At 43.1% G+C, this 22,814-nt stretch overlaps 1 protein-coding gene across 1 annotated transcript; it reads left to right on the forward strand.

Annotated features, from left to right (window-relative positions):
- Window positions 1–5,692: 5,692 nt before the first annotated feature.
- LOC114446569 (ester hydrolase C11orf54 homolog) lies at window positions 5,693–14,166 on the forward strand. Its single transcript, XM_028422219.1, has 5 exons — window positions 5,693–5,698; window positions 5,804–5,929; window positions 13,425–13,574; window positions 13,789–13,905; window positions 13,993–14,166. Exons 1-5 carry the CDS (start codon window positions 5,693–5,695, stop codon window positions 14,164–14,166), a joined length of 573 nt encoding a protein of 190 aa, XP_028278020.1.
- The last annotated feature ends 8,648 nt before the right edge of the window (window positions 14,167–22,814 follow it).

Consider the following 22,814-nt stretch of genomic DNA (forward strand, 5'->3'; position numbering starts at 1 on the left):
TAAATATCAAACTGATATTTGAATAAAATAATACAGAATGATTCACATACACAAATTCTTCTAGCAGTGTTTATTTTGAATGACTGATCATAATCTTTTTATTACATTCACATATTATATAAAACATTAAATACAATAATAGGATTATGAACTATAGTCAAAACAAGTATTTAAAAAACAGCAAATATTTATTTTTAAACTACATAGCAGCGGGCGATATGACGTCAATAGACTGAGGCTACAAGTGCTGCTGAGACCTTCAGAACCCCCCTTTTTGCACTTGGCCTCTGACCCGAGCAGACCTGCGCAAAAACCTAGAGCTGATACTGAGAGCTGATACTGAGAGCTGAGAGCTGATCGCCTACTACTGGATCATTGACAGCGAAGAGGATCATCACAGAGTGATACTAGGAGAACGTCTGGACCAGCGAGCTACTGAACACAAGAAGTGTTGAACCATCCATTGGAGATTCAACATCTAAATCTCCCAAAGACCGGATTTTGTCTGTTCTTCCAGCTAGGACATCGGCAGCTTCACCATGCCGCCCAGAGGACCCCGCAGCCGGCTGCTAGCTGAGGAGGACCACCTGCTAGCTGGTAGGACTGAAAACATTTTCTTCTTTTTAGAAAACAAAATCGAAGATTTGGCTCCATAAAGCATTTAGAAGTATCCTAGCATAAAATAATGTGTTTCCTTCACCATCTCTGACTGAATTTGTTGATGAAAATGCTGATTTGGTGAAATTTGACTTTCACTCCACGGCCTCGCTGTAAAAACGTGTTGTTTTTTGTTTTTGCGGTAGAAGGCACACAAAGTCTCGGTGAAGGTGTATAGTGTGTTATTTATAGACAGCACCCGTACTTTAATCTGCAGACGACGATTTGTTTACATCTTTTAGCATCTTTTTGGTAAAAAAAAAAGATGGCGGCCGTAGGCCAAGGGTTATGACGCACGTATGTAAACACAACGTTTGTTATTGTTTAAAATTCAACGGTCTGAGTGGATGGCGTGTGAGCTAATGCGCAGACTGTGGTTCTGAGAATGAACCATCACACCAGTGGCTTCAAACTGGACCGAAAGATGAAATGTCTGAATCTACAACTACAGCTGTTATGTGTCAGGATTTTAGCCTCACTCAGAGCTGCTCTTTCTTCTCCTCGTGTTTATTGGAAGAGTTAGAGCAATGTGTTAATGAGTCTTTTTGGACTTATTAGATAAAAACACCCTTGACGGAGCCTGTTGTGGTGTCTGATCACAGTTTACATTTTGCTGATCATACTTTTACTAATACTGTAAAGTTATTTTACCCTTATGGTATTATTATTTTAACTGTAGTAAACAATTTTCATCCCTCCACCTTTACATGTCAGCAATAGTTATAAGTCCCTCTCATGCCATCATCTGTTCAACAGTAGTAAAACTCTCACTCTGATTTATCATTACTATTCTGACTTGTTTTCTCTCTACAGACGTTTTGGACATCGTCTTCGGGCTTCCCCCTGCAGAAGAGGACGACCCTCAGGAAGAGGAGGACCACAGGCTGTACCGGTGGAATAACTCCATGGACACTGATTTTGAAGAGGAGGCTGATGCTGTCCATTTCGCCTCTTCTTTCAGTGACCTGGAGTTCCAGGAAGAGGTTGACTGGTCTGACGACCTGGCCAGTGAGAGCACCATGCAGTCCACCTTTCCTGATGGAGAGGATCCTGAGATGGAGGAGGAGGACTGGTGGGATGACACGCGGGGCGCATATACAGGGGTTGATGATGTCATTATTACTTCCTCTTTTAGTGTCCCGGTGTTAGAGGAGGACGACTGTTGGGTTGTCCTGATGGGTGAGGATTCTAGCAACAGCTTCCTGCCCAAAGTAAGTGATGACATTAGTGTCCCAGTGTTAAGGGAGGACGACTGTTGGGTTGACGTGACGGGTGAGGATTCTAGCAACAGCTTCCTGCCCGAAGTAAGTGATGACATTAGTGTCCCAGTGTTAAGGGAGGACGACTGTTGGGTTGTCGTGATGGGTGAGGATTCTAGCAACAGCTTCCTGCCCGAAGTAAGTGATGACATTAGTGTCCCAGTGTTAAGGGAGGACGACTGTTGGGTTGTCGTGATGGGTGAGGATTCTAGCAACAGCTTCCTGCCCGAAGTAAGTGATGACATTAGTGTCCCAGTGTTAAGGGAGGACGACTGTTGGTTTGTCGTGATGGGTGAGGATTCTAGCAACAGCTTCCTGCCCGAAGTAAGTGATGACATTAGTGTCCCATTGTTAAGGGAGGACGACTGTTGGGTTGTCGTGATGGGTGAGGATTCTAGCAACAGCTTCCTGCCCGAAGTAAGTGATGACATTAGTGTCCCATTGTTAAGGGAGGACGACTGTTGGGTTGTCGTGATGGGTGAGGATTCTAGCAACAGCTTCCTGCCCGAAGTAAGTGATGACATTAGTGTCCCAGTGTTAAGGGAGGACGACTGTTGGGTTGACGTGACGGGTGAGGATTCTAGCAACAGCTTCCTGCCCGAAGACTCCGAAGACAGTGATGACATTAGTGTCCCGGTGTTCGAGGAGGACGACTGTTGGGTTGATGTGACGGGTGAGGATTCTAGCAACAGCTTCCTGCCCGAAGTAAGTGATGACATTAGTGTCCCGGTGTTCGAGGAGGACGAATGTTGGGTTGACGTGACGGGTGAGGATTCTAGTGACAGCTTCCTGACCAAAGACTCTGAAGACAGTGGTGACAGGGACAACGTGCATCCTCCTTTTCCCGTCCAGCTGGCGGATCTGAGAAGTGAGGGTGCTCACGCTTTCCCTGTTATTCCTGATTCTGGTTCCTCAGAGCTTTCGGTCAGTGCTGCCGCAGGAATTCCTCATGTCCCCACCGAAGAAGAGGAGCTACCCGCCAAGCGACCGAGGTTGGACCTTGCTGAGGACTCCTCGGCCTCCATGCTGTCCTCGCCCTACTATTTGACCTGCAGTTTCCCCAGGTGTTTGGACCTGGATGATTAGACCACAGCGACTTACTGACAATGAGTGAGGCGCTCATTGTACAGTGTTTGCTGTGGTCTTTCATTCAAGGTAAGTTAAGGCAGAGGTAAGTTAATAGTGAATGACAGCAGTTGGAAACGCCTCCGTGAAGACTCACTGATTCTAACTGAATAGTTCACTTTGTTTCCTTTGGCTGAGTAAAGGTGAGTGATGCAACATACACATTTCATCATACTCACTATGTCTAAGTTTTAATCTCTTGTTTCACTCTCTCTCTCTCTGCCTCTCTCTCTCTCTCTTTCTGTTTCAGTTGTCTGGTTCCACGTGGAGGATGAACAACCCTGATCCTGGTCCTGAGCAGCCCTACTTCACACTCAGCTGCTGTAAGTATGACAGACTCACTTCTTCTTGAAGCATGATGTCAGTGTTTAGACTGCAGAACATTAAAGATGTTTTTCCTAACAGGTGAAGTTTTGGTGGCTGGAACAATAAGACTCAGGATTTCCATGGCAACAGATGACCAGGTGAGAAGGATGGATGACCACAGGACCAGCTGGAGAGGAGTGGTGGTCTGTGTATCAGTGGCCTCTGTAAGTAACCCTCTCAATAAGACCAGAGACAAAGTGCTAAAGGCTAAAGCTAGCAGCTCTGACTGTATGCTGATGTTGTTTCTACAGCACCAGAGCAGTCCACCCAGCGAGTGAGGTGAGAATACTCCTCCATCCCCGTCCTCTCCAGCCTCCAGCCACCAGGTGGATGAGGAGCGTCCCCACCCTGCCCGCTCAGAGGAAGCTGTTTCTTGGTCTGCTTCTTCTGTGCTGGTGGCTCTGGGAAGCTCCTCACACACTTCACCTCCATACACCAGCGGTCCGTGAGGCCACGTGTGGTGGGTTATCAGACTCTTCTTGCTCCTCACATTTGTACTTCCTGTAACTGTTCAAACTGAATCCCTGTATTTGTGTGCAGGCTCCATGGACAGATGCTGTCCAGTGAAAGACGTGTGGTCCTGGGACAAAGTCAGCAGAAGATGCAGAAACAGGAGCACGTCTGGACAGCATCAAACTTGTGCTGGCATGTGGTGCAGTGGTTAGCACTGTGCCTCACAGGAAGGTCAGTAACAGCAGCTGTCAGCTGGCCTCTTCCTGTGTGGAGTTTACATGTTTTTCTCCACGTGCCAGGTGGGTTTTCCCCCGGGTGCTCCGGTTTTCTCCCACAGTCCCAAACGTGTGCATGTTCTAAGTAATCTAATCTAAGTAAATAAAACATTTAACTGCACAACATTCAATCTGTCATCATTTATAGTCATCAAGGTTTCAGGGCTCTAATTATTTTATTTGGTTCATCATATCACACATTCTCAGTTTAATTTATGTGATAATCATCACCTGGAAGAGATTGGAAGGGATTCACTAATGTATGGCAGAGAGAAAAACAAAGTGTGACATCATAATGTGTCCATCCATTGTAAAGTATAGTAAACTGATACTGAACTCTGTCTTTAATCATGAGAACCTCTGCTCAGCTAATCAGAAAGTCAGGCAGGTTTACTTCTAACCCTTATCCTTCTGACTCAGGTACATGAGCTTACTGACATCACAAGGAGGCAGCAGCAGTTCTGTGTAGATACAGTTGGTTACTGTGACATGAAGCAGTTCATGTTTATCAGGTCAGGAGATTTGGGGGCTGATCTCAGTTCAGTTGTGTGATGGATGAAGTAGATTAGTGAAATGACTGAAGCTGAGGTCTCATTTTGTTGCTCAGCCACATGTCGTCCTTACACTTCCCTTGGAACTTACAACAAACAAGCCTGTTTTAAAAGAAGGTACACCTTAAGACCACAGAGGTCTTAATGTGTACCGGTAGTTCAGCTCATTTGGCCTTAGTGCAAACAAAGTACTGCTCTTGGTATTGGCTCTAAATACACACAATGTATATGAGTAAGATCAACCTTCAGTAATGTCACATGAATGACATTCTGAAAACACAACAGAAAGCACACAACATACAATCAATCCCACACCAGAGCAGCATGATCCTTTCCCAGCTGGAAAAGTTGCAAAGACCCATTTAAATCCCAGCACCAGTCTTCTGTCCAATCAGCAGCCACCACCTGCAACTCAACACTGGAAAAAGAAACTTCAGGTGAACAGCCTTTCTACAAGGGGAGGAGGAGCAACAGTGTTGGAGCCACAGTGGTTGACCTCTGTCTGGTTTAAGATGTGTCAACTTTTTGTTTGACCAGAAGGTGGAGCACGTGTGTTGTGAAGATATAAGGGGTGCAGGAAGTTTTCATTTGAAGGTTGTTGGCCGGAGGAAGCAGACAGTTTTTTGACCGTCAGGTAGCGTGTCAGGATAGATTTGATCTTATTTCAGCATGTAACTTAACTAATGGTTCTCGTTAATTATATGTGGAGCAATGATCAAACATCTGAATGGACATGACGGTATCACAATAAAATTATTAATCATATGAAGTTTGGACTGTGATTTATGACACGCTGGACAGGAGACGCGTCAGAAGAACCCACCGGCATAACAGCACGCAGTGACTGATTTGGTTTTTGTTGTTAGGTTAGGGTGAATCAAGTCACTATATTAAGTCAAAAAACTTTGCTTATAACTGGGATATTGGAATCGGACTGGTTGATCATGGTTTGGAGCGCAACAGAGGAGGATGCGGAACGCCGGGAGCTGTGGTCACTGTCGTGAGAATGCAAGTCGGCGCATACAGAGGCTACAGCTGATTCGCCTGACGAAGGACGCCGATCGTCGGGAGCTACAGGGAGCCACGTTAGAACGCCGAGTGTTGGGAGCCACGCTAGGACGCTGAGCGTCGGGAGCTACAGGGAGATCACCCGGCCGGAGCACGCAGGAAGGACGCTGATCATCGGGAACTATGGGAAGTGCACCCGGCTGGATCAGTTAAGTGGTGCCCGACAGTGCTTGAGGTATGCGTAGCGCTACTAGTTAAAAGATGGCAATTTTTCTAAAATAGGTCTATGTGTGCACACAACATTGAGCGTAATTTCAATGCATTGGTTGCCATATAATACCATTCATTTTACGTGTTCGTGACTTTATGGAGACGCAATGGCTCGTCAGAGGTTATAATAAAGACAATGACGGACAGTGATCAATTAAGTTTGGACAATGTTGCGGGTTTTGTTGCGGGTTTTTTTTTTATTATTATTGAAGATGGTTTCATTAATGATGTAAAACAATGGTTGGTAAATAGACCCAGTGATTACACTAGTGGTCAAGGTGATGTGCTTGATGATGTTAACCCTGATGACAGTATATCCAACATAGCGAGTAAGCATTCTAACAGAAAGAGTGTGGGTAGCCATAAGAGTGACAAAACAACATCCTCATCACGCATCAGAGTTGAAGCTGAAAGAGCTGCACTTTTGGCTCGTGCTGCAGCTTTAAAGGAAAAGCATGCTCTGGAGGCACAGGAGGAACAGCTTCGAAGGAAGAGGGAGCAGCTGGAATTGGACTCGGAGTTGGCAGCATCTGCAGCTAAGTTAGCTGTCTTGCAAGCGGCTTCAGACTGCCATGTGGGTACCCAGGTCCTAAGCAATGGAATGAATTCATATCTTGAAAAGAACATTGGCCATCAAATGTCTTCTAAGGCACTTAATCCAGCAGCAAACCCATATGAGCCACGAAGGATGAGTGCAATGTCACAGTGTAACATGCCATCTTGGGATAAAGAAATGAAGCAGGAAATACATTGCAACGAAACACATCAACAGCTACACTTTGAACCAAATCTGAATAGGAAGGATGACAAAGGTGACAAGCAAAAGATTGAAACGCACAGAGTAACACAATATCAACCTCCTTCCATATTATCCAAAGATGTGCAGCCTGTGCCAGGAGATGACCAGAGACATGGCTTCCTCTCATCAATGCAGGGAGAAATTTGCACAATTTTGCACCGTCAAACTGAGATAACGGCTACACTGGTGGAACAACAACGCTCTATGTCCTTGCCACAGAGGGACATCCCAATATTTGATGGGGATCCTCTTCAGTACAGACGCTTTATAAAAGCATTTGAGTATGGGGTGGAGTCAAAGGCCAGTAAAGCAGACTGTTTATATTTTTTGGAGCAGTTCACCAGGGGACAGCCACGAGAGCTGGTGAGAAGCTGCCAGCATATGGCTCAAGACAGAGGATATATTGTTGCAAAGGAGCTTCTCCATGAGAATTTTGGAAATGAATACAAAATTGCTACAACATATATAGAAAAGACTCTTTCTTGGCCACAAATAAAGGCGGAAGATATAAAGGCTCTGCAAGCCTACTCTCTGTTCTTGCGAAGCTGTTGTAATGTGATGGAAGAGCTACAATATATGGAAGAATTGAACCTGCCCACAAACATGAGAACAGTCATGATGAAGTTGCCCTTTAAACTGAGAGAAAGCTGGAGGACAACAGCACATGACATAATGGAAAGACACAAGTACCGAGCTAAATTTAAAGACCTGGTCATGTTTATCGAACGTCAAGTTAAGATTTTAGCTGATCCACTCTTTGGAGACATTCAGGATAGGCGTCCTGTGATGGTTGGAGCCAGGAGTATCAGCAAAGCCAAGTCTCACCCAGAATTTAGCAGGGGCAAAGGTAATAGTTTTGCAACTACTGTGTCAGCCGTGGACTCATTCAAAAAATCTGTAACATCAAAGGCTGCACAGGGAGTTCGTGATTCGGTGCTTAAGAATTGTTACTTGTGTTCGCAGAGCCACCTTCTGGAAGAATGTCCACAGTTCATAGGAAAGAGGCACCGGGACAAAATATCATTTCTGAAGGAAAGAGGACTTTGTTTTGGTTGTTTGCATACTGGACACATGAGTAAGGAGTGCACTAAGCGCTTATCTTGTAAGATTTGTGGAGAAAATCATCCCAGTGTGCTTCATATTACCAGGAAAGTTGATGACAGTTCAAGGAAGGAGCAGCAAAAAAAATCAGCATGTGATGTGGCAGTTGTTTCAGAAACTTGTGGGCTTACAGGGGCCGGGAAGGCAGATGGCATTCTGTCTATCTTACCAGTACAAGTGAAATCTTTTAAAGGAGACAAAATAATACAAACCTACGCATTTCTGGATCCCGGTAGTACTGCTACATTTTGCTCAGAACGTCTTATGCAGGAATTAAATATTACTGGTAAAAGAACTAATTTCCTGCTGCGGACCATGGGTCAAAACAGGATTGTGGCTGCTACTTCTCTACATGGCCTGGAGGTGGCTGGATTGGAAGGAGACTATTTTTACAGACTTCCAGAAGTGCTCACTCAAAGAAGGCTGCCTGTAACAACAGACAATATAGTTTCTCAAAGTGAGCTGAAAAGATGGCCGTATCTCTCAAAGGTCCATATTCCTTGTATAGAGTCTGAAGTTGAGTTGCTGATTGGTACCAACGCCCCCAAAGTATTAGAGCCTTGGGAGGTCATCAACAGTTGTGAAAGTGGGCCATATGCAATAAGAACTGTATTGGGCTGGGTGGTTAATGGACCCCTTCGGGAAGGAGATGATAGCAGTTATAGGACAGGGCTCCCCCTGGCTGCCGTCAATAGGATCTCCATGTGTAAGTTGGAACAAATGTTAATGAACCAGTACAATCACGACTTCAATGAAAGGAATTTAGAGGAAAGAGGGATGTCACAGGAAGACAATAAGTTCTTGGACATCATGGCTAAATCTGCACGGCTGCAGAATGGACACTACAGCCTGAAAATGCCATTCAGAAAGGACCAAATCACCTTCCCCAATAACATGCATATGGTTAAACTACGGTTGCTTGGATTGAAAAGGAAATTCATTAAAGATGAGCTGTTTCATAAGCAATATGTCAGCTTCTTTACCGACATGATTAGCAAAGGCTATGCTGAAGAAGTGCCTCGGCATCAGTTGGATCCTGGAAAGGGGAAATTATGGTATATTCCTCATCATGGTGTATATCATCCCAGGAAGGGCACATTACGTGTGGTGTTTGACTGTGGGGCTGAGTTTGGGGGAACCTCACTGAACAAACAGCTGTTGCAAGGACCTAATCTAACTAGTTCTCTTTTGGGAGTCCTTTTAAGATTCAGACAAGAGCCCTTTGCATTTATGGGAGATATACAGGCTATGTTTTACCAGGTAAAGGTGACTGAAGAGGACAAGGACTTTCTTCGGTTTTTGTGGTGGCCTGAGGGCAACACAGAAAGGGATGTGGTACAGTACAGGATGACTGTTCATTTGTTCGGGGCCATATCCTCCCCAAGTTGTGCTAGTTATGCACTCCAGAGAACAACTGAGGACAATAAAACCCACTACTCTGAGGAAGTCGTTGAAACAGTTAAAAGAAACTTTTATGTAGATGACTGTTTAAAGAGCATGCCTTCTGAGGAGGAAGCAGTTACTATGGTCCATGACTTAAACAAACTTTGCCAGAGAGGAGGTTTCACTCTGACAAAATGGATCAGCAACAGTCGAGCTGTTCTGCAAACTATTGCAGAGGAGAAAAGAGCAGAGAATTTGAAGGAGTTAAACATGGACAGAGATGAGCTTCCAGTGGAGCGAGCACTTGGGCTACAGTGGTGCGTCGAGAGAGACTCATTTAAATTTAAGATGCAGTTAAAAGAACAGCCTTCTACTAGGAGAGGAATGTTATCTATAATCAGCTCTGTTTATGATCCTATTGGTTTTCTTGCACCATTTTCTCTACCAGCCAAAATCATGTTGCAGGAACTGTGCAGGAGGAAATGTGGCTGGGATGACAAGATACCCAGCGATGTGGAGGGTAAATGGAAAAGATGGCTGGAGGACTTGGAACAGATGGCATCATTTGAAGTAAGGAGGTGCATCAGGCCCAAGTATTTCGGACAATCTGTTCATACCCAGCTACACCACTTCTCAGATGCAAGTGAGCATGGATATGGCACTGTGTCCTATGTTAGGATGCAGGACAGTAGTAGTATACATGTCTCTTTTCTGCTTGGTAAAGGTAGAGTTACCCCCCTGAAGCAAATAACCATTCCCCGGCTGGAGCTGACTGCTGCTGTTCTTGCTACCAGAGTGGACCAGATGCTGAGAGCAGAGCTGCAACTGCCATTGGAGCGGTCAGTGTTTTGGACAGATAGCACTTCTGTGCTTAAATATATCCAGAATGAGGACAAGCGCTTTCACACCTTCGTAGCAAACAGGGTGTCAGCCATTCGAGAAGCAACACAGACCTCTCAGTGGAGATATGTTAACTCCAAGGATAACCCTGCTGATGATGCTTCTAGAGGGTTGGCAGCTAAAGACTTGTTAAATGGCAGTAGGTGGATTGAAGGACCTGTGTTTCTTTCTCAGGTGGAGACGAAGTGGCCTTCATATGCCCTAGATGTCACCATTACAGGTGATGACCCAGAGGTCAAGAAGTCAGTCCTGATGAATGCAGTCATTGTTGGAAATTCACTTAATGGTGTGGATCGGCTCATCACATATTTCTCAGATTGGAGAAAACTCAAGGTCGCGGTTGCGTGGTTCTTAAGGTTGAGAACAATGCTGTTGCAGTTATGTCAGAGGAAAAGAGAAGGTGGTCTTGTGACACGTGCACAGTCAAAAGTAACACTTACAGCATGTGGTCAGACTCTGTCCCATGAAGAACTGCTGAAAAGTGATATCTCAATGCTCTTTTTGCCGGCGCCACAATGGGAGAGTTCAAGAGCAGAAAATGGCAGATTTGCCAAAGGAAAGGCTCCTGCCTGATCTGCCTCCTTTTACAAATGTAGGCGTAGATTTTTTCGGGCCTTTTAACGTGAAAAGAGGACGAAACTGTGTTAAGCGTTATGGTGTCATTTTTACCTGTTTCTCAAGCAGAGCCGTGCATTTGGAGATGGCACAATCATTGGATACGGATGCCTGCATTAATGCTCTGCGGAGATTCATCTGTCGAAGAGGACAAGTTTCTTCTATGAAATCTGACAACGGTACAAACTTTGTTGGAGCAGAAAGAGAGCTGAGGGAAGCTCTGTCATCTTTAAATCATAACCAAATACACAGAGCCCTGCTTCAGGATGGAATTCACTGGAGTTTTAATCCACCAACAGCTTCCCATCATGGTGGTGTGTGGGAAAGACTCATTCGCATGGTCAGAAAGGTGCTGAATTCTGTGTTGCACTTACAAGTTCTGGACGAGGATGGATTAAATACAGTTCTGTGTGAGGTGGAGGCTATATTAAATGATCGACCCATCACCAAGCTCTCCGATGATCCTACTGACCTCGAGCCTCTTACACCTAACCATATACTGCTTTTGAAGGGTAAGCCCTGCTTACCACCTGGCTTATTTCAGAAGGATGATTTGTACATCAAGAGGCGTTGGCGACAAGTGCAGTATATGGCAGATCTTTTTTGGAAAAGATGGGTGCAAGAATATCTGCCTTTGCTACAAGAACGGCAAAAATGGAATCAAAGTAAAGGAAACTTAGTTCCTGGAGACATTGTTTTGTTGGCTGATTCTTCTGCTCCTCGAGGATCTTGGTTGATGGGGAGAATTCTAGAGGTTTTCCCAGACAAAAAGGGCTTTGTGCGCTCAGTGCGTCTTAAGACCAAAACAAACATCTTGGAAAGACCGGTGACTAAACTTTGTTTATTGCAGGCGGTGTCAAACTCTTGAGGTTTCAAGTAGGACCAACCGTTGAACTAATTCAGGAGTTAGGGCAATTGATGTTCCCTATCTCAGTTGTATATAGTATATATTTGCGGGGTTTTCTTTCGTTGTTGTTTTTGTTTGTTTGTTTGTTTGTTGTTGTTTGTATTTTGAAATTGAGTAATTGTTATGTCTACACGCCATGAACAATTAGGGGCCGGTGTGTTGGAGCCACAGTGGTTGACCTCTGTCTGGTTTAAGATGTGTCAACTTTTTGTTTGACCAGAAGGTGGAGCACGTGTGTTGTGAAGATATAAGGGGTGCAGGAAGTTTTCATTTGAAGGTTGTTGGCCGGAGGAAGCAGACAGTTTTTTGACCGTCAGGTAGCGTGTCAGGATAGATTTGATCTTATTTCAGCATGTAACTTAACTAATGGTTCTCGTTAGTTATATGTGGAGCAATGATCAAACATCTGAATGGACATGACGGTATCACAATAAAATTATTAATCATATGAAGTTTGGACTGTGATTTATGACACGCTGGACAGGAGACGCGTCAGAAGAACCCACCGGCATAACAGCACGCAGTGACTGATTTGGTTTTTGTTGTTAGGTTAGGGTGAATCAAGTCACTATAAACAGTATAACAAAGGACCATGGGCAGACAGTTTATTGTTATATATTACATTTAATGCATACACTGTGTCTGTCAATGCCTCTGCATGCTTTAGATATTTACATCTTTGTGTTTAGCAGCCTCTACAAACCAGTCTTTACTTTTAAATTCTTTACAGAAACTGTAGAAAGCTGCAGATCAGCTTCAAACTATTGTTTGTTACCTGACTGCTGCTCACAAGTGAGTCAACAAGTCAACAGGAAGGTTAGCTCAGATGGTATATATTGAATTTTTTTCATTTGCATTAGACAGGTAGAACATAATGTTTTGAATTCCCCAATTCTAAGCTTAGATTTAGTTACAACACATATGCCTTCAGTCAGATCAGACTTGTGTTTATTGCCATGGAAGTGAAGAGGTTTCACTCACAGGTTTACTGGGAATTGGCCTTCATGATTAGTGCATACATAAAACAATTAACATTTAATAAGAAGCATGCATGGCTTAAAATAAAATAAGATAATATAACAAGATAAAACAAAGTAAAACAATATGTAATCTAAAAAAAAGGCTATAAATTGACATATGACTTCACAAGACATACAATGAACAGAACATGAGTCAGGGCTGTGATGGCACAACATAGACCCTGATATGAGTGTAACAGTGTTACAGGCACCACATGGATCAGTGAGCTGGTACAAGTGTGCAAAGTACTGCAAGATGGAAAGTAAACAGTGCAAACAGACATCTGAAGTGTACTGAAGTACTGAAGTGACAGTGTAAAGGGACAGTGTAGACTAGTATGATTGATGAGTATGAGTCATTAGGGTTCACACAGGAGCCATAACATTGTATACATTTATATATTGTATTATATAAGTGGTGAAAACTGACACAGACTAAGATTTGGATTCTGTGGATGCCAGATACCAGTGACTTCTGAGCAGCTCATGTGGAGTCATTTAGTCATTTGGGCAGCAGTGGCGCAGTGGTATAACAGGGTTGTCCTGTAACTGGAAGGTTGGTGGTTCAATCCCAACTCCTTCCTAGTCACTGTTGTAGTAAATGAACTGCAAGTTAATATTATTACTAACATGTCTGAGCTTTAGTCCCATCACATCATGTAACTGAGTAAACATTAATGAAACCAAAGTGACCTGAATAAGCCGTACTGTCCTCTTCACCTTTGGTCCCCTGCAGGTCATAGAGGTTCGGGCTAAGAAGAGAACAGGAAGTCACAGTCTGGTGACGGCGTTGAGGACGACTCTTGAAGGTCATTACCCTGATAAAAGCCTGGCTCTGGGAGGCACCTTCATCATCCAGAAAGGGAAGGCTAAAATCCACATTATGGTAAATACTGACACTGTGCACGCTGTGAGAGATTGGTAAGATCAGTGCAGTCACCTGCATCCTCAGTCTCATCTGGACTATAAGTGTACATGTAGGAAGGGACTGTTTAAATGAAATATGTAATGTTTTTGTTAAATGTTCTCCTTCTGCCGTCTACCACAATCCTGTCACTCAGCCCGTGTAGATGCTGATTTATTTTGTGTCTTCTCACCAGCCAAGAGAGTTCTCAGTCTGCCCCCTCAACACTAACGATGACGTCAACAACTGGCTCAAGCACTTTGAGGTCAGTGCTCCCCTCATCTGTCAGTCTGTGCTCGTGTCCAGAGACCCTGTAAGTAAAGCAGACACATTCCAATCTCAAAGAGATGCACGACAAAGGATCCGTTTACACTTGTGCTTTTGTTTTCTGTGTATCCAGGGTTTGGACCTGCGTGTGGAGCATACCCACTGCTTCAGCCACCATGGAGAAGGTGGTCACTACTACATAGACACCACGCCCGACAGCGTGGAGTACCTGGGCTACTTTGTGCCTGCTGAGTTTGTCTATCGCATTGACAGACCCAGAGAGACCCACAAAGTTGGACGAGATTAAAAACATAACAGCTGATAGCTGATCTTTACCACAGTGCCTTTGATGATCATCTAAGTATCTCAGTATGTGATTTATACTAGCTTGAATCTTCTGTGTTCACTTGTGTTATGTCTGAATTGTCTGTCATATATGTCTTATAAAAAACTAATGAAACTAACTTTTTTTTTTAGATTATGTATTTGGCACCCTTCAACTGTAATTGTGCCAATAACGGAGATCAGTGGCCTAAACAAATGAAAACAGCTGTATTAGGATCTAATCAGATACATACAGTATGTATATGTGAACACAAACATGCATTTACTCTGTGTCCATGTATCATTTGTTCATGTAATATTCAATAGTCACTGTTGAATATTATACAGTAAGGACTGGTCATAACAAGACGTCATGATGGAAAAAAATAAACTCCCTCTTTCAAAACTAAACTTCTGATCAGCCAATCAGAAAGTCAGTGAAATTACTTTAGTCAGTTCTCTGTTGATGTATTCGGTCAGTGTGACATGAAGCAGTTCATGTTCATCAAGTCAGTAGAAGTGGGAGGCTGCTCTCGGTTCAGGTTTCTGATCAGACAGAGTAGAGAAGTTTAGTAGTGAAGCTGATTTCATCTTGTTCTTCAGCCATCATCATCCTCACACTTGCTGTGGACACAAGACTTAAACCTGTTTTAATGAGTGGTCAGGCATGACTTAATTTACACTAAAACATCATCTGTAGACTGCATGAATAAGAACTATAAGTGAAGAAAGAACAAACTGTAAATTGTTAATATTGAGATGTTGTGGTAGAACCTGAAACAAGCAGCTGAAAGGTTCTACTAGCACTGTATATACACATCATAAAATCAGCGCTGTGATCACACACCAGTCCTGACAGATTAAAGACAGTGAGGTTTAACGATTCCCACACGGGATGAGGCTGTGTGCTGGGGATGTGTGTGGTTCTTTTAGATTCAATAATCTACATTATTAAAGTTAAAAATAAACAAAAACTATGTATGAAATAAATTAGACATATACATACAGGAAATGGCCAAATTGGTCAACACAACAAGTGGGATACATGAATGAGCAAATGCTGGGATGTCATAGTGTGTTGTTTTTTGCCATGAATAAAAATCTCAAATACATGAATAAATGCCTGCCTGTGTCTGACTCTTTAAACTCCTGTCAGCAGCAGTGAAACTTTAAATTACACATCCTAATGAAAGAAGAGGGAAATAATGAGGCTGAGACCGCTGCACCCATCCACAAGAACTACAAACAGCGAAGAAGAAGTTACAGAGTGTCAGTGACACAAACAGCAATCATAGTTTCCCAATAACAAATATGATCGGGACTCACACAGGTCATTTCACTGAATTATCAGCAGGTTTTGCTGAAATCACGTCTGTGATATGAACGCTCATTAAATACTTTTAATTTGACTTTAAATCACTTTATTTTTACTGTATATATTTACCAGTTTGCAGACTAAGATTTAACATAAACATACTTTGTTAATCTGTTTTAATGTGTCCAGCTACAACAAACCTAAAAAAATACCTAAATATCAAACTGATATTTGAATAAAATAATACAGAATGATTCACATACACAAATTCTTCTAGCAGTGTTTATTTTGAATGACTGATCATAATCTTTTTATTACATTCACATATTATATAAAACATTAAATACAATAATAGGATTATGAACTATAGTCAAAACAAGTATTTAAAAAACAGCAAATATTTATTTTTAAACTACATAGCAGCGGGCGATATGACGTCAATAGACTGAGGCTACAAGTGCTGCTGAGACCTTCAGAACCCCCCTTTTTGCACTTGGCCTCTGACCCGAGCAGACCTGCGCAAAAACCTAGAGCTGATACTGAGAGCTGATACTGAGAGCTGAGAGCTGATCGCCTACTACTGGATCATTGACAGCGAAGAGGATCATCACAGAGTGATACTAGGAGAACGTCTGGACCAGCGAGCTACTGAACACAAGAAGTGTTGAACCATCCATTGGAGATTCAACATCTAAATCTCCCAAAGACCGGATTTTGTCTGTTCTTCCAGCTAGGACATCGGCAGCTTCACCATGCCGCCCAGAGTACCCCGCAGCCGGCTGCTAGCTGAGGAGGACCACCTGCTAGCTGGTAGGACTGAAAACATTTTCTTCTTTTTAGAAAACAAAATCGAAGATTTGGCTCCATAAAGCATTTAGAAGTATCCTAGCATAAAATAATGTGTTTCCTTCACCATCTCTGACTGAATTTGTTGATGAAAATGCTGATTTGGTGAAATTTGACTTTCACTCCACGGCCTCGCTGTAAAAACGTGTTGTTTTTTGTTTTTGCGGTAGAAGGCACACAAAGTCTCGGTGAAGGTGTATAGTGTGTTATTTATAGACAGCACCCGTACTTTAATCTGCAGACGACGATTTGTTTACATCTTTTAGCATCTTTTTGGTAAAAAAAAAAGATGGCGGCCGTAGGCCAAGGGTTATGACGCACGTATGTAAACACAACGTTTGTTATTGTTTAAAATTCAAATTCAACGGTCTGAGTGGATGGCGTGTGAGCTAATGCGCAGACTGTGGTTCTGAGAATGAACCATCACACCAGTGGCTTCAAACTGGACCGAAAGATGAAATGTCTGAATCTACAACTACAGCTGTTATGTGTCAGGATTTTAGCCTCACTCAGAGCTGCTCTTTCTTCTCCTCGTGTTTATTGGAAGAGTTAGAGCAATGTGTTAATGAGTCTTTTTGGACTTATTAGATAAAAACACCCTTGACGGAGCCTGTTGTGGTGTCTGATCACAGTTTACATTTTGCTGATCATACTTTTACTAATACTGTAAAGTTATTTTACTCTTATGGTATTATTATTTTAACTGTAGTAAACAATTTACATCCCTCCACCTTTACATGTCAGCAATAGTTATAAGTCCCTCTCATGCCATCATCTGTTCAACAGTAGTAAAACTCTCACTCTGATTTATCATTACTATTCTGACTTGTTTTCTCTCTACAGACGTTTTGGACATCGTCTTCGGGCTTCCCCCTGCAGAAGAGGACGACCCTCAGGAAGAGGAGGACCACAGGCTGTACCGGTGGAATAACTCCATGGACACTGATTTGAAGAGGAGGCTGATGCTGTCCATTTCGCCTCTTCTTTCAGTGACCTGGAGTTCCAGGAAGAGGTTGACTGGTCTGACGACCTGGCCAGTGAGAGCACCATGCAGTCCACCTTTCCTGATGGAGAGGAGCCTGAGATGGAGGAGGAGGACTGGTGGGATGACACGCGGGGCGCATATACAGGGGTTGATGATGTCATTATTACTTCCTCTTTTAGTGTCCCAGTGTTAGAGGAGGACGACTGTTGGGTTGTCGTGATGGGTGAGGATTCTAGCAACAGCTTCCTGCCCGAAGTAAGTGATGACATTAGTGTCCCAGTGTTAAGGGAGGACGACTGTTGGGTTGACGTGACGGGTGAGGATTCTAGCAACAGTTTCCTGCCCGAAGACTCCGAAGACAGTGATGACATTAGTGTCCCGGTGTTCGAGGAGGACGACTGTTGGGTTGACGTGACGGGTGAGGATTCTAGCAACAGCTTCCTGCCCGAAGACTCCGAAGACAGTGATGACATTAGTGTCCCGGTGTCCGAGGAGGACGACTGTTGGGTTGACGTGACGGGTGAGGATTCTAGCAACAGCTTCCTGCCCGAAGACTCCGAAGACAGTGATGACATTAGTGTCCCGGTGTTCGAGGAGGACGACTGTTGGGTTGACGTGACGGGTGAGGATTCTAGTGACAGCTTCCTGACCAAAGACTCTGAAGACAGTGGTGACAGGGACAACGTGCATCCTCCTTTTCCCGTCCAGCTGGCGGATCTGAGAAGTGAGGGTGCTCACGCTGTCCCTGTTATTCCTGATTCTGGTTCCTCAGAGCTTTCGGTCAGTGCTGCCGCAGGAATTCCTCATGTCCCCACCGAAGAAGAGGAGCTACCCGCCAAGCGACCGAGGTTGGACCTTGCTGAGGACTCCTCGGCCTCCATGCTGTCCTCGCCCTACTATTTGACCTGCAGTTTCCCCAGGCGTTTGGACCTGGATGATTAGACCACAGCGACTTACTGACAATGAGTGAGGCGCTCATTGTACAGTGTTTGCTGTGGTCTTTCATTCAAGGTAAGTTAAGGCAGAGGTAAGTTAATAGTGAATGACAGCAGTTGGAAACGCCTCCGTGAAGACTCACTGATTCTAACTGAATAGTTCACTTTGTTCCCTTTGGCTGAGTAAAGGTGAGTGATGCAACATACACATTTCATCATACTCACTATGTCTAAGTTTTAATCTCTTGTTTCACTCTCTCTCTCTCTGCCTCTCTCTCTCTCTCTTTCTGTTTCAGTTGTCTGGTTCCACGTGGAGGATGAACAACCCTGATCCTGGTCCTGAGCAGCCCTACTTCACACTCAGCTGCTGTAAGTATGACAGACTCACTTCTTCTTGAAGCATGATGTCAGTGTTTAGACTGCAGAACATTAAAGATGTTTTTCCTAACAGGTGAAGTTTTGGTGGCTGGAACAATAAGACTCAGGATTTCCATGGCAACAGATGACCAGGTGAGAAGGATGGATGACCACAGGACCAGCTGGAGAGGAGTGGTGGTCTGTGTATCAGTGGCCTCTGTAAGTAACCCTCTCAATAAGACCAGAGACAAAGTGCTAAAGGCTAAAGCTAGCAGCTCTGACTGTATGCTGATGTTGTTTCTACAGCACCAGAGCAGTCCACCCAGCGAGTGAGGTGAGAATACTCCTCCATCCCCGTCCTCTCCAGCCTCCAGCCACCAGGTGGATGAGGAGCGTCCCCACCCTGCCCGCTCAGAGGAAGCTGTTTCTTGGTCTGCTTCTTCTGTGCTGGTGGCTCTGGGAAGCTCCTCACACACTTCACCTCCATACACCAGCGGTCCGTGAGGCCACGTGTGGTGGGTTATCAGACTCTTCTTGCTCCTCACATTTGTACTTCCTGTAACTGTTCAAACTGAATCCCTGTATTTGTGTGCAGGCTCCATGGACAGATGCTGTCCAGTGAAAGACGTGTGGTCCTGGGACAAAGTCAGCAGAAGATGCAGAAACAGGAGCACATCTGGACAGCATCAAACTTGTGCTGGCATGTGGTGCAGTGGTTAGCACTGTGCCTCACAGGAAGGTCAGTAACAGCAGCTGTCAGCTGGCCTCTTCCTGTGTGGAGTTTACATGTTTTTCTCCACGTGCCAGGTGGGTTTTCCCCCGGGTGCTCCGGTTTTCTCCCACAGTCCCAAACGTGTGCATGTTAGGTTGATTGATAGAGAATCTAAAATCTAAGTAAATAAAACATTTAACTGCACAACATTCAATCTGTCATCATTTATAGTCATCAAGGTTTCAGGGCTCTAATTATTTTATTTGGTTCATCATATCACACATTCTCAGTTTAATTTATGTGATAATCATCACCTGGAAGAGATTGGAAGGGATTCACTAATGTATGGCAGAGAGAAAAACAAAGTGTGACATCATAATGTGTCCATCCATTGTAAAGTATAGTAAACTGATACTGAACTCTGTCTTTAATCATGAGAACCTCTGCTCAGCTAATCAGAAAGTCAGGCAGGTTTACTTCTAACCCTTATCCTTCTGACTCAGGTACATGAGCTTACTGACATCACAAGGAGGCAGCAGCAGTTCTGTGTAGATACAGTTGGTTACTGTGACATGAAGCAGTTCATGTTTATCAGGTCAGGAGATTTGGAGGCTGATCTCAGTTCAGTTGTGTGATGGATGAAGTAGATTAGTGAAATGACTGAAGCTGAGGTCTCATTTTGTTGCTCAGCCACATGTCGTCCTTACACTTCCCTTGGAACTTACAACAAACAAGCCTGTTTTAAAAGAAGGTACACCTTAAGACCACAGAGGTCTTAATGTGTACCGGTAGTTCAGCTCATTTGGCCTTAGTGCAAACAAAGTACTGCTCTTGGTATTGGCTCTAAATACACACAATGTATATGAGTAAGATCAACCTTCAGTAATGTCACATGAATGACATTCTGAAAACACAACAGAAAGCACACAACATACAATCAATCCCACACCAGAGCAGCATGATCCTTTCCCAGCTGGAAAAGTTGCAAAGACCCATTTAAATCCCAGCACCAGTCTTCTGTCCAATCAGCAGCCACCACCTGCAACTCAACACTGGAAAAAGAAACTTCAGGTGAACAGCCTTTCTACAAGGGGAGGAGGAGCAACAGTATAACAAAGGACCATGGGCAGACAGTTTATTGTTATATATTACATTTAATGCATACACTGTGTCTGTCAATGCCTCTGCATGCTTTAGATATTTACATCTTTGTGTTTAGCAGCCTCTACAAACCAGTCTTTACTTTTAAATTCTTTACAGAAACTGTAGAAAGCTGCAGATCAGCTTCAAACTATTGTTTGTTACCTGACTGCTGCTCACAAGTGAGTCAACAAGTCAACAGGAAGGTTAGCTCAGATGGTATATATTGAATTTTTTTCATTTGCATTAGACAGGTAGAACATAATGTTTTGAATTCCCCGATTCTAAGCTTAGATTTAGTTACAACACATATGCCTTCAGTCAGATCAGACTTGTGTTTATTGCCATGGAAGTGAAGAGGTTTCACTCACAGGTTTACTGGGAATTTGCCTTCATGATTAGTGCATACATAAAACAATTAACATTTAATAAGAAGCATGCATGGCTTAAAATAAAATAAGATAATATAACAAGATAAAACAAAGTAAAACAATATGTAATCTAAAAAAAAGGCTATAAATTGACATATGACTTCACAAGACATACAATGAACAGAACATGAGTCAGGGCTGTGATGGCACAACATAGACCCTGATATGAGTGTAACAGTGTTACAGGCACCACATGGATCAGTGAGCTGGTACAAGTGTGCAAAGTACTGCAAGATGGAAAGTAAACAGTGCAAACAGACATCTGAAGTGTACTGAAGTACTGAAGTGACAGTGTAAAGGGACAGTGTAGACTAGTATGATTGATGAGTATGAGTCATTAGGGTTCACACAGGAGCCATAACATTGTATACATTTATATATTGTATTATATAAGTGGTGAAAACTGACACAGACTAAGATTTGGATTCTGTGGATGCCAGATACCAGTGACTTCTGAGCAGCTCATGTGGAGTCATTTAGTCATTTGGGCAGCAGTGGCGCAGTGGTATAACAGGGTTGTCCTGTAACTGGAAGGTTGGTGGTTCAATCCCAACTCCTTCATAGTCACTGTTGTGTGTCCTTGGGCAAGGCAGCGCTCTTTGCTGGGCTGCCTTAAGCAATTCCCCCATTGTGGGACTAATAAAGGTCTCAATTATTAATTATTATTATGTCGTCAGCCATGACATCACCCTGATTGATATCCTGTGAGTTCAGGGTATTGCTGCCCTATATTCACCTCTGTATTCTGCACGGCTGACTGCAGGGTATGAAATGAGCTCCGCAACATGAGGAATGTGACTGAATTCCTGCATGAACGCCTTGTTTTCTGAGGTTATTACAATCCATGCATGCAAACTGTCCATTGTTAGCAAAGCAGGGTGCTGTTAATATTGAAATGTTGTGGTAGCACCTGAAACAAGCAGCTGAAAGGTTCTACTAGCACTCTATATACACTTGAATCCAAAATCAAATAATAAGCAAAAAACTACTTGCGATTTCATGATTGGTTTATTAATGTGATCACAAACAAACATCAGTTTGTTTTTCCTGACCTTTTAATTTTATGGTCACGTCAAAAAGTGTTCTAGGTTCAAATCTGATTTTGATATTTATTTTTTTCCGATTTGTGAGAAGTGAAATATTAAAAGTCAGTACACTGTAGTTTATAAACTACTACTTGGAGAAAACCTGCTCCTGGCTGGGTTATGGTCCCAGAATGAGTTACCATGGTAACAGACACAAGAGTATAAGTCACTGTATTTTCTGTATTTTCTTCCAGAGACAAACACAGTAATGTCATATATGCAGTTCAAGACTCAGACAACTGCTGTTCATCTACATCTCAGGATGTTCACATTCAGTACAGTAGTAATGATATAATAAACATATGTATTATGAAATACTTATGATAATATTTTGAACATGTTTTACATAACAATAATTAAAATTATCAGGCTAGTATGTTATATGATTGATGGCAACAGGGAGACATGTATAAACAAAATTAGAACTTTTTACTCTTTTTTTAGTTGGACCTGTATTACTTGTTGAGGTGGTGCAGCCTTGAATCAATTAGCCAGAAGTGGAAACACTTGTATTGCCTAACCTTAGGAGACAAAGATATTAGTACAATATGCACAGTTAAACTTTTAACAGTAAAAATAATCTTTGTAATTTTGTGACAAAATGTGTATCAGGGTGCAATTAGTAACCTATTGAGTTGTATGCATTGCATGTTTCATTAAAAAAACATTTAAATATTCAGGAAATTTCTAGCACACAGTTCAGTTTCATCTCTATAAGAGCTTGAAGTGCAATCTATGGTTTTCACATACAAATAGCGCCCTCTCCTGACCAGAACTGGTAACACGCCATTTCCCACAATGCTGCTGCCGCACCAGCCCGGAAGT

This window comes from Parambassis ranga, chromosome 14, assembly GCF_900634625.1.
Source record: "Parambassis ranga chromosome 14, fParRan2.1, whole genome shotgun sequence".
Lineage (NCBI taxonomy): Eukaryota > Metazoa > Chordata > Actinopteri > Ambassidae > Parambassis > Parambassis ranga.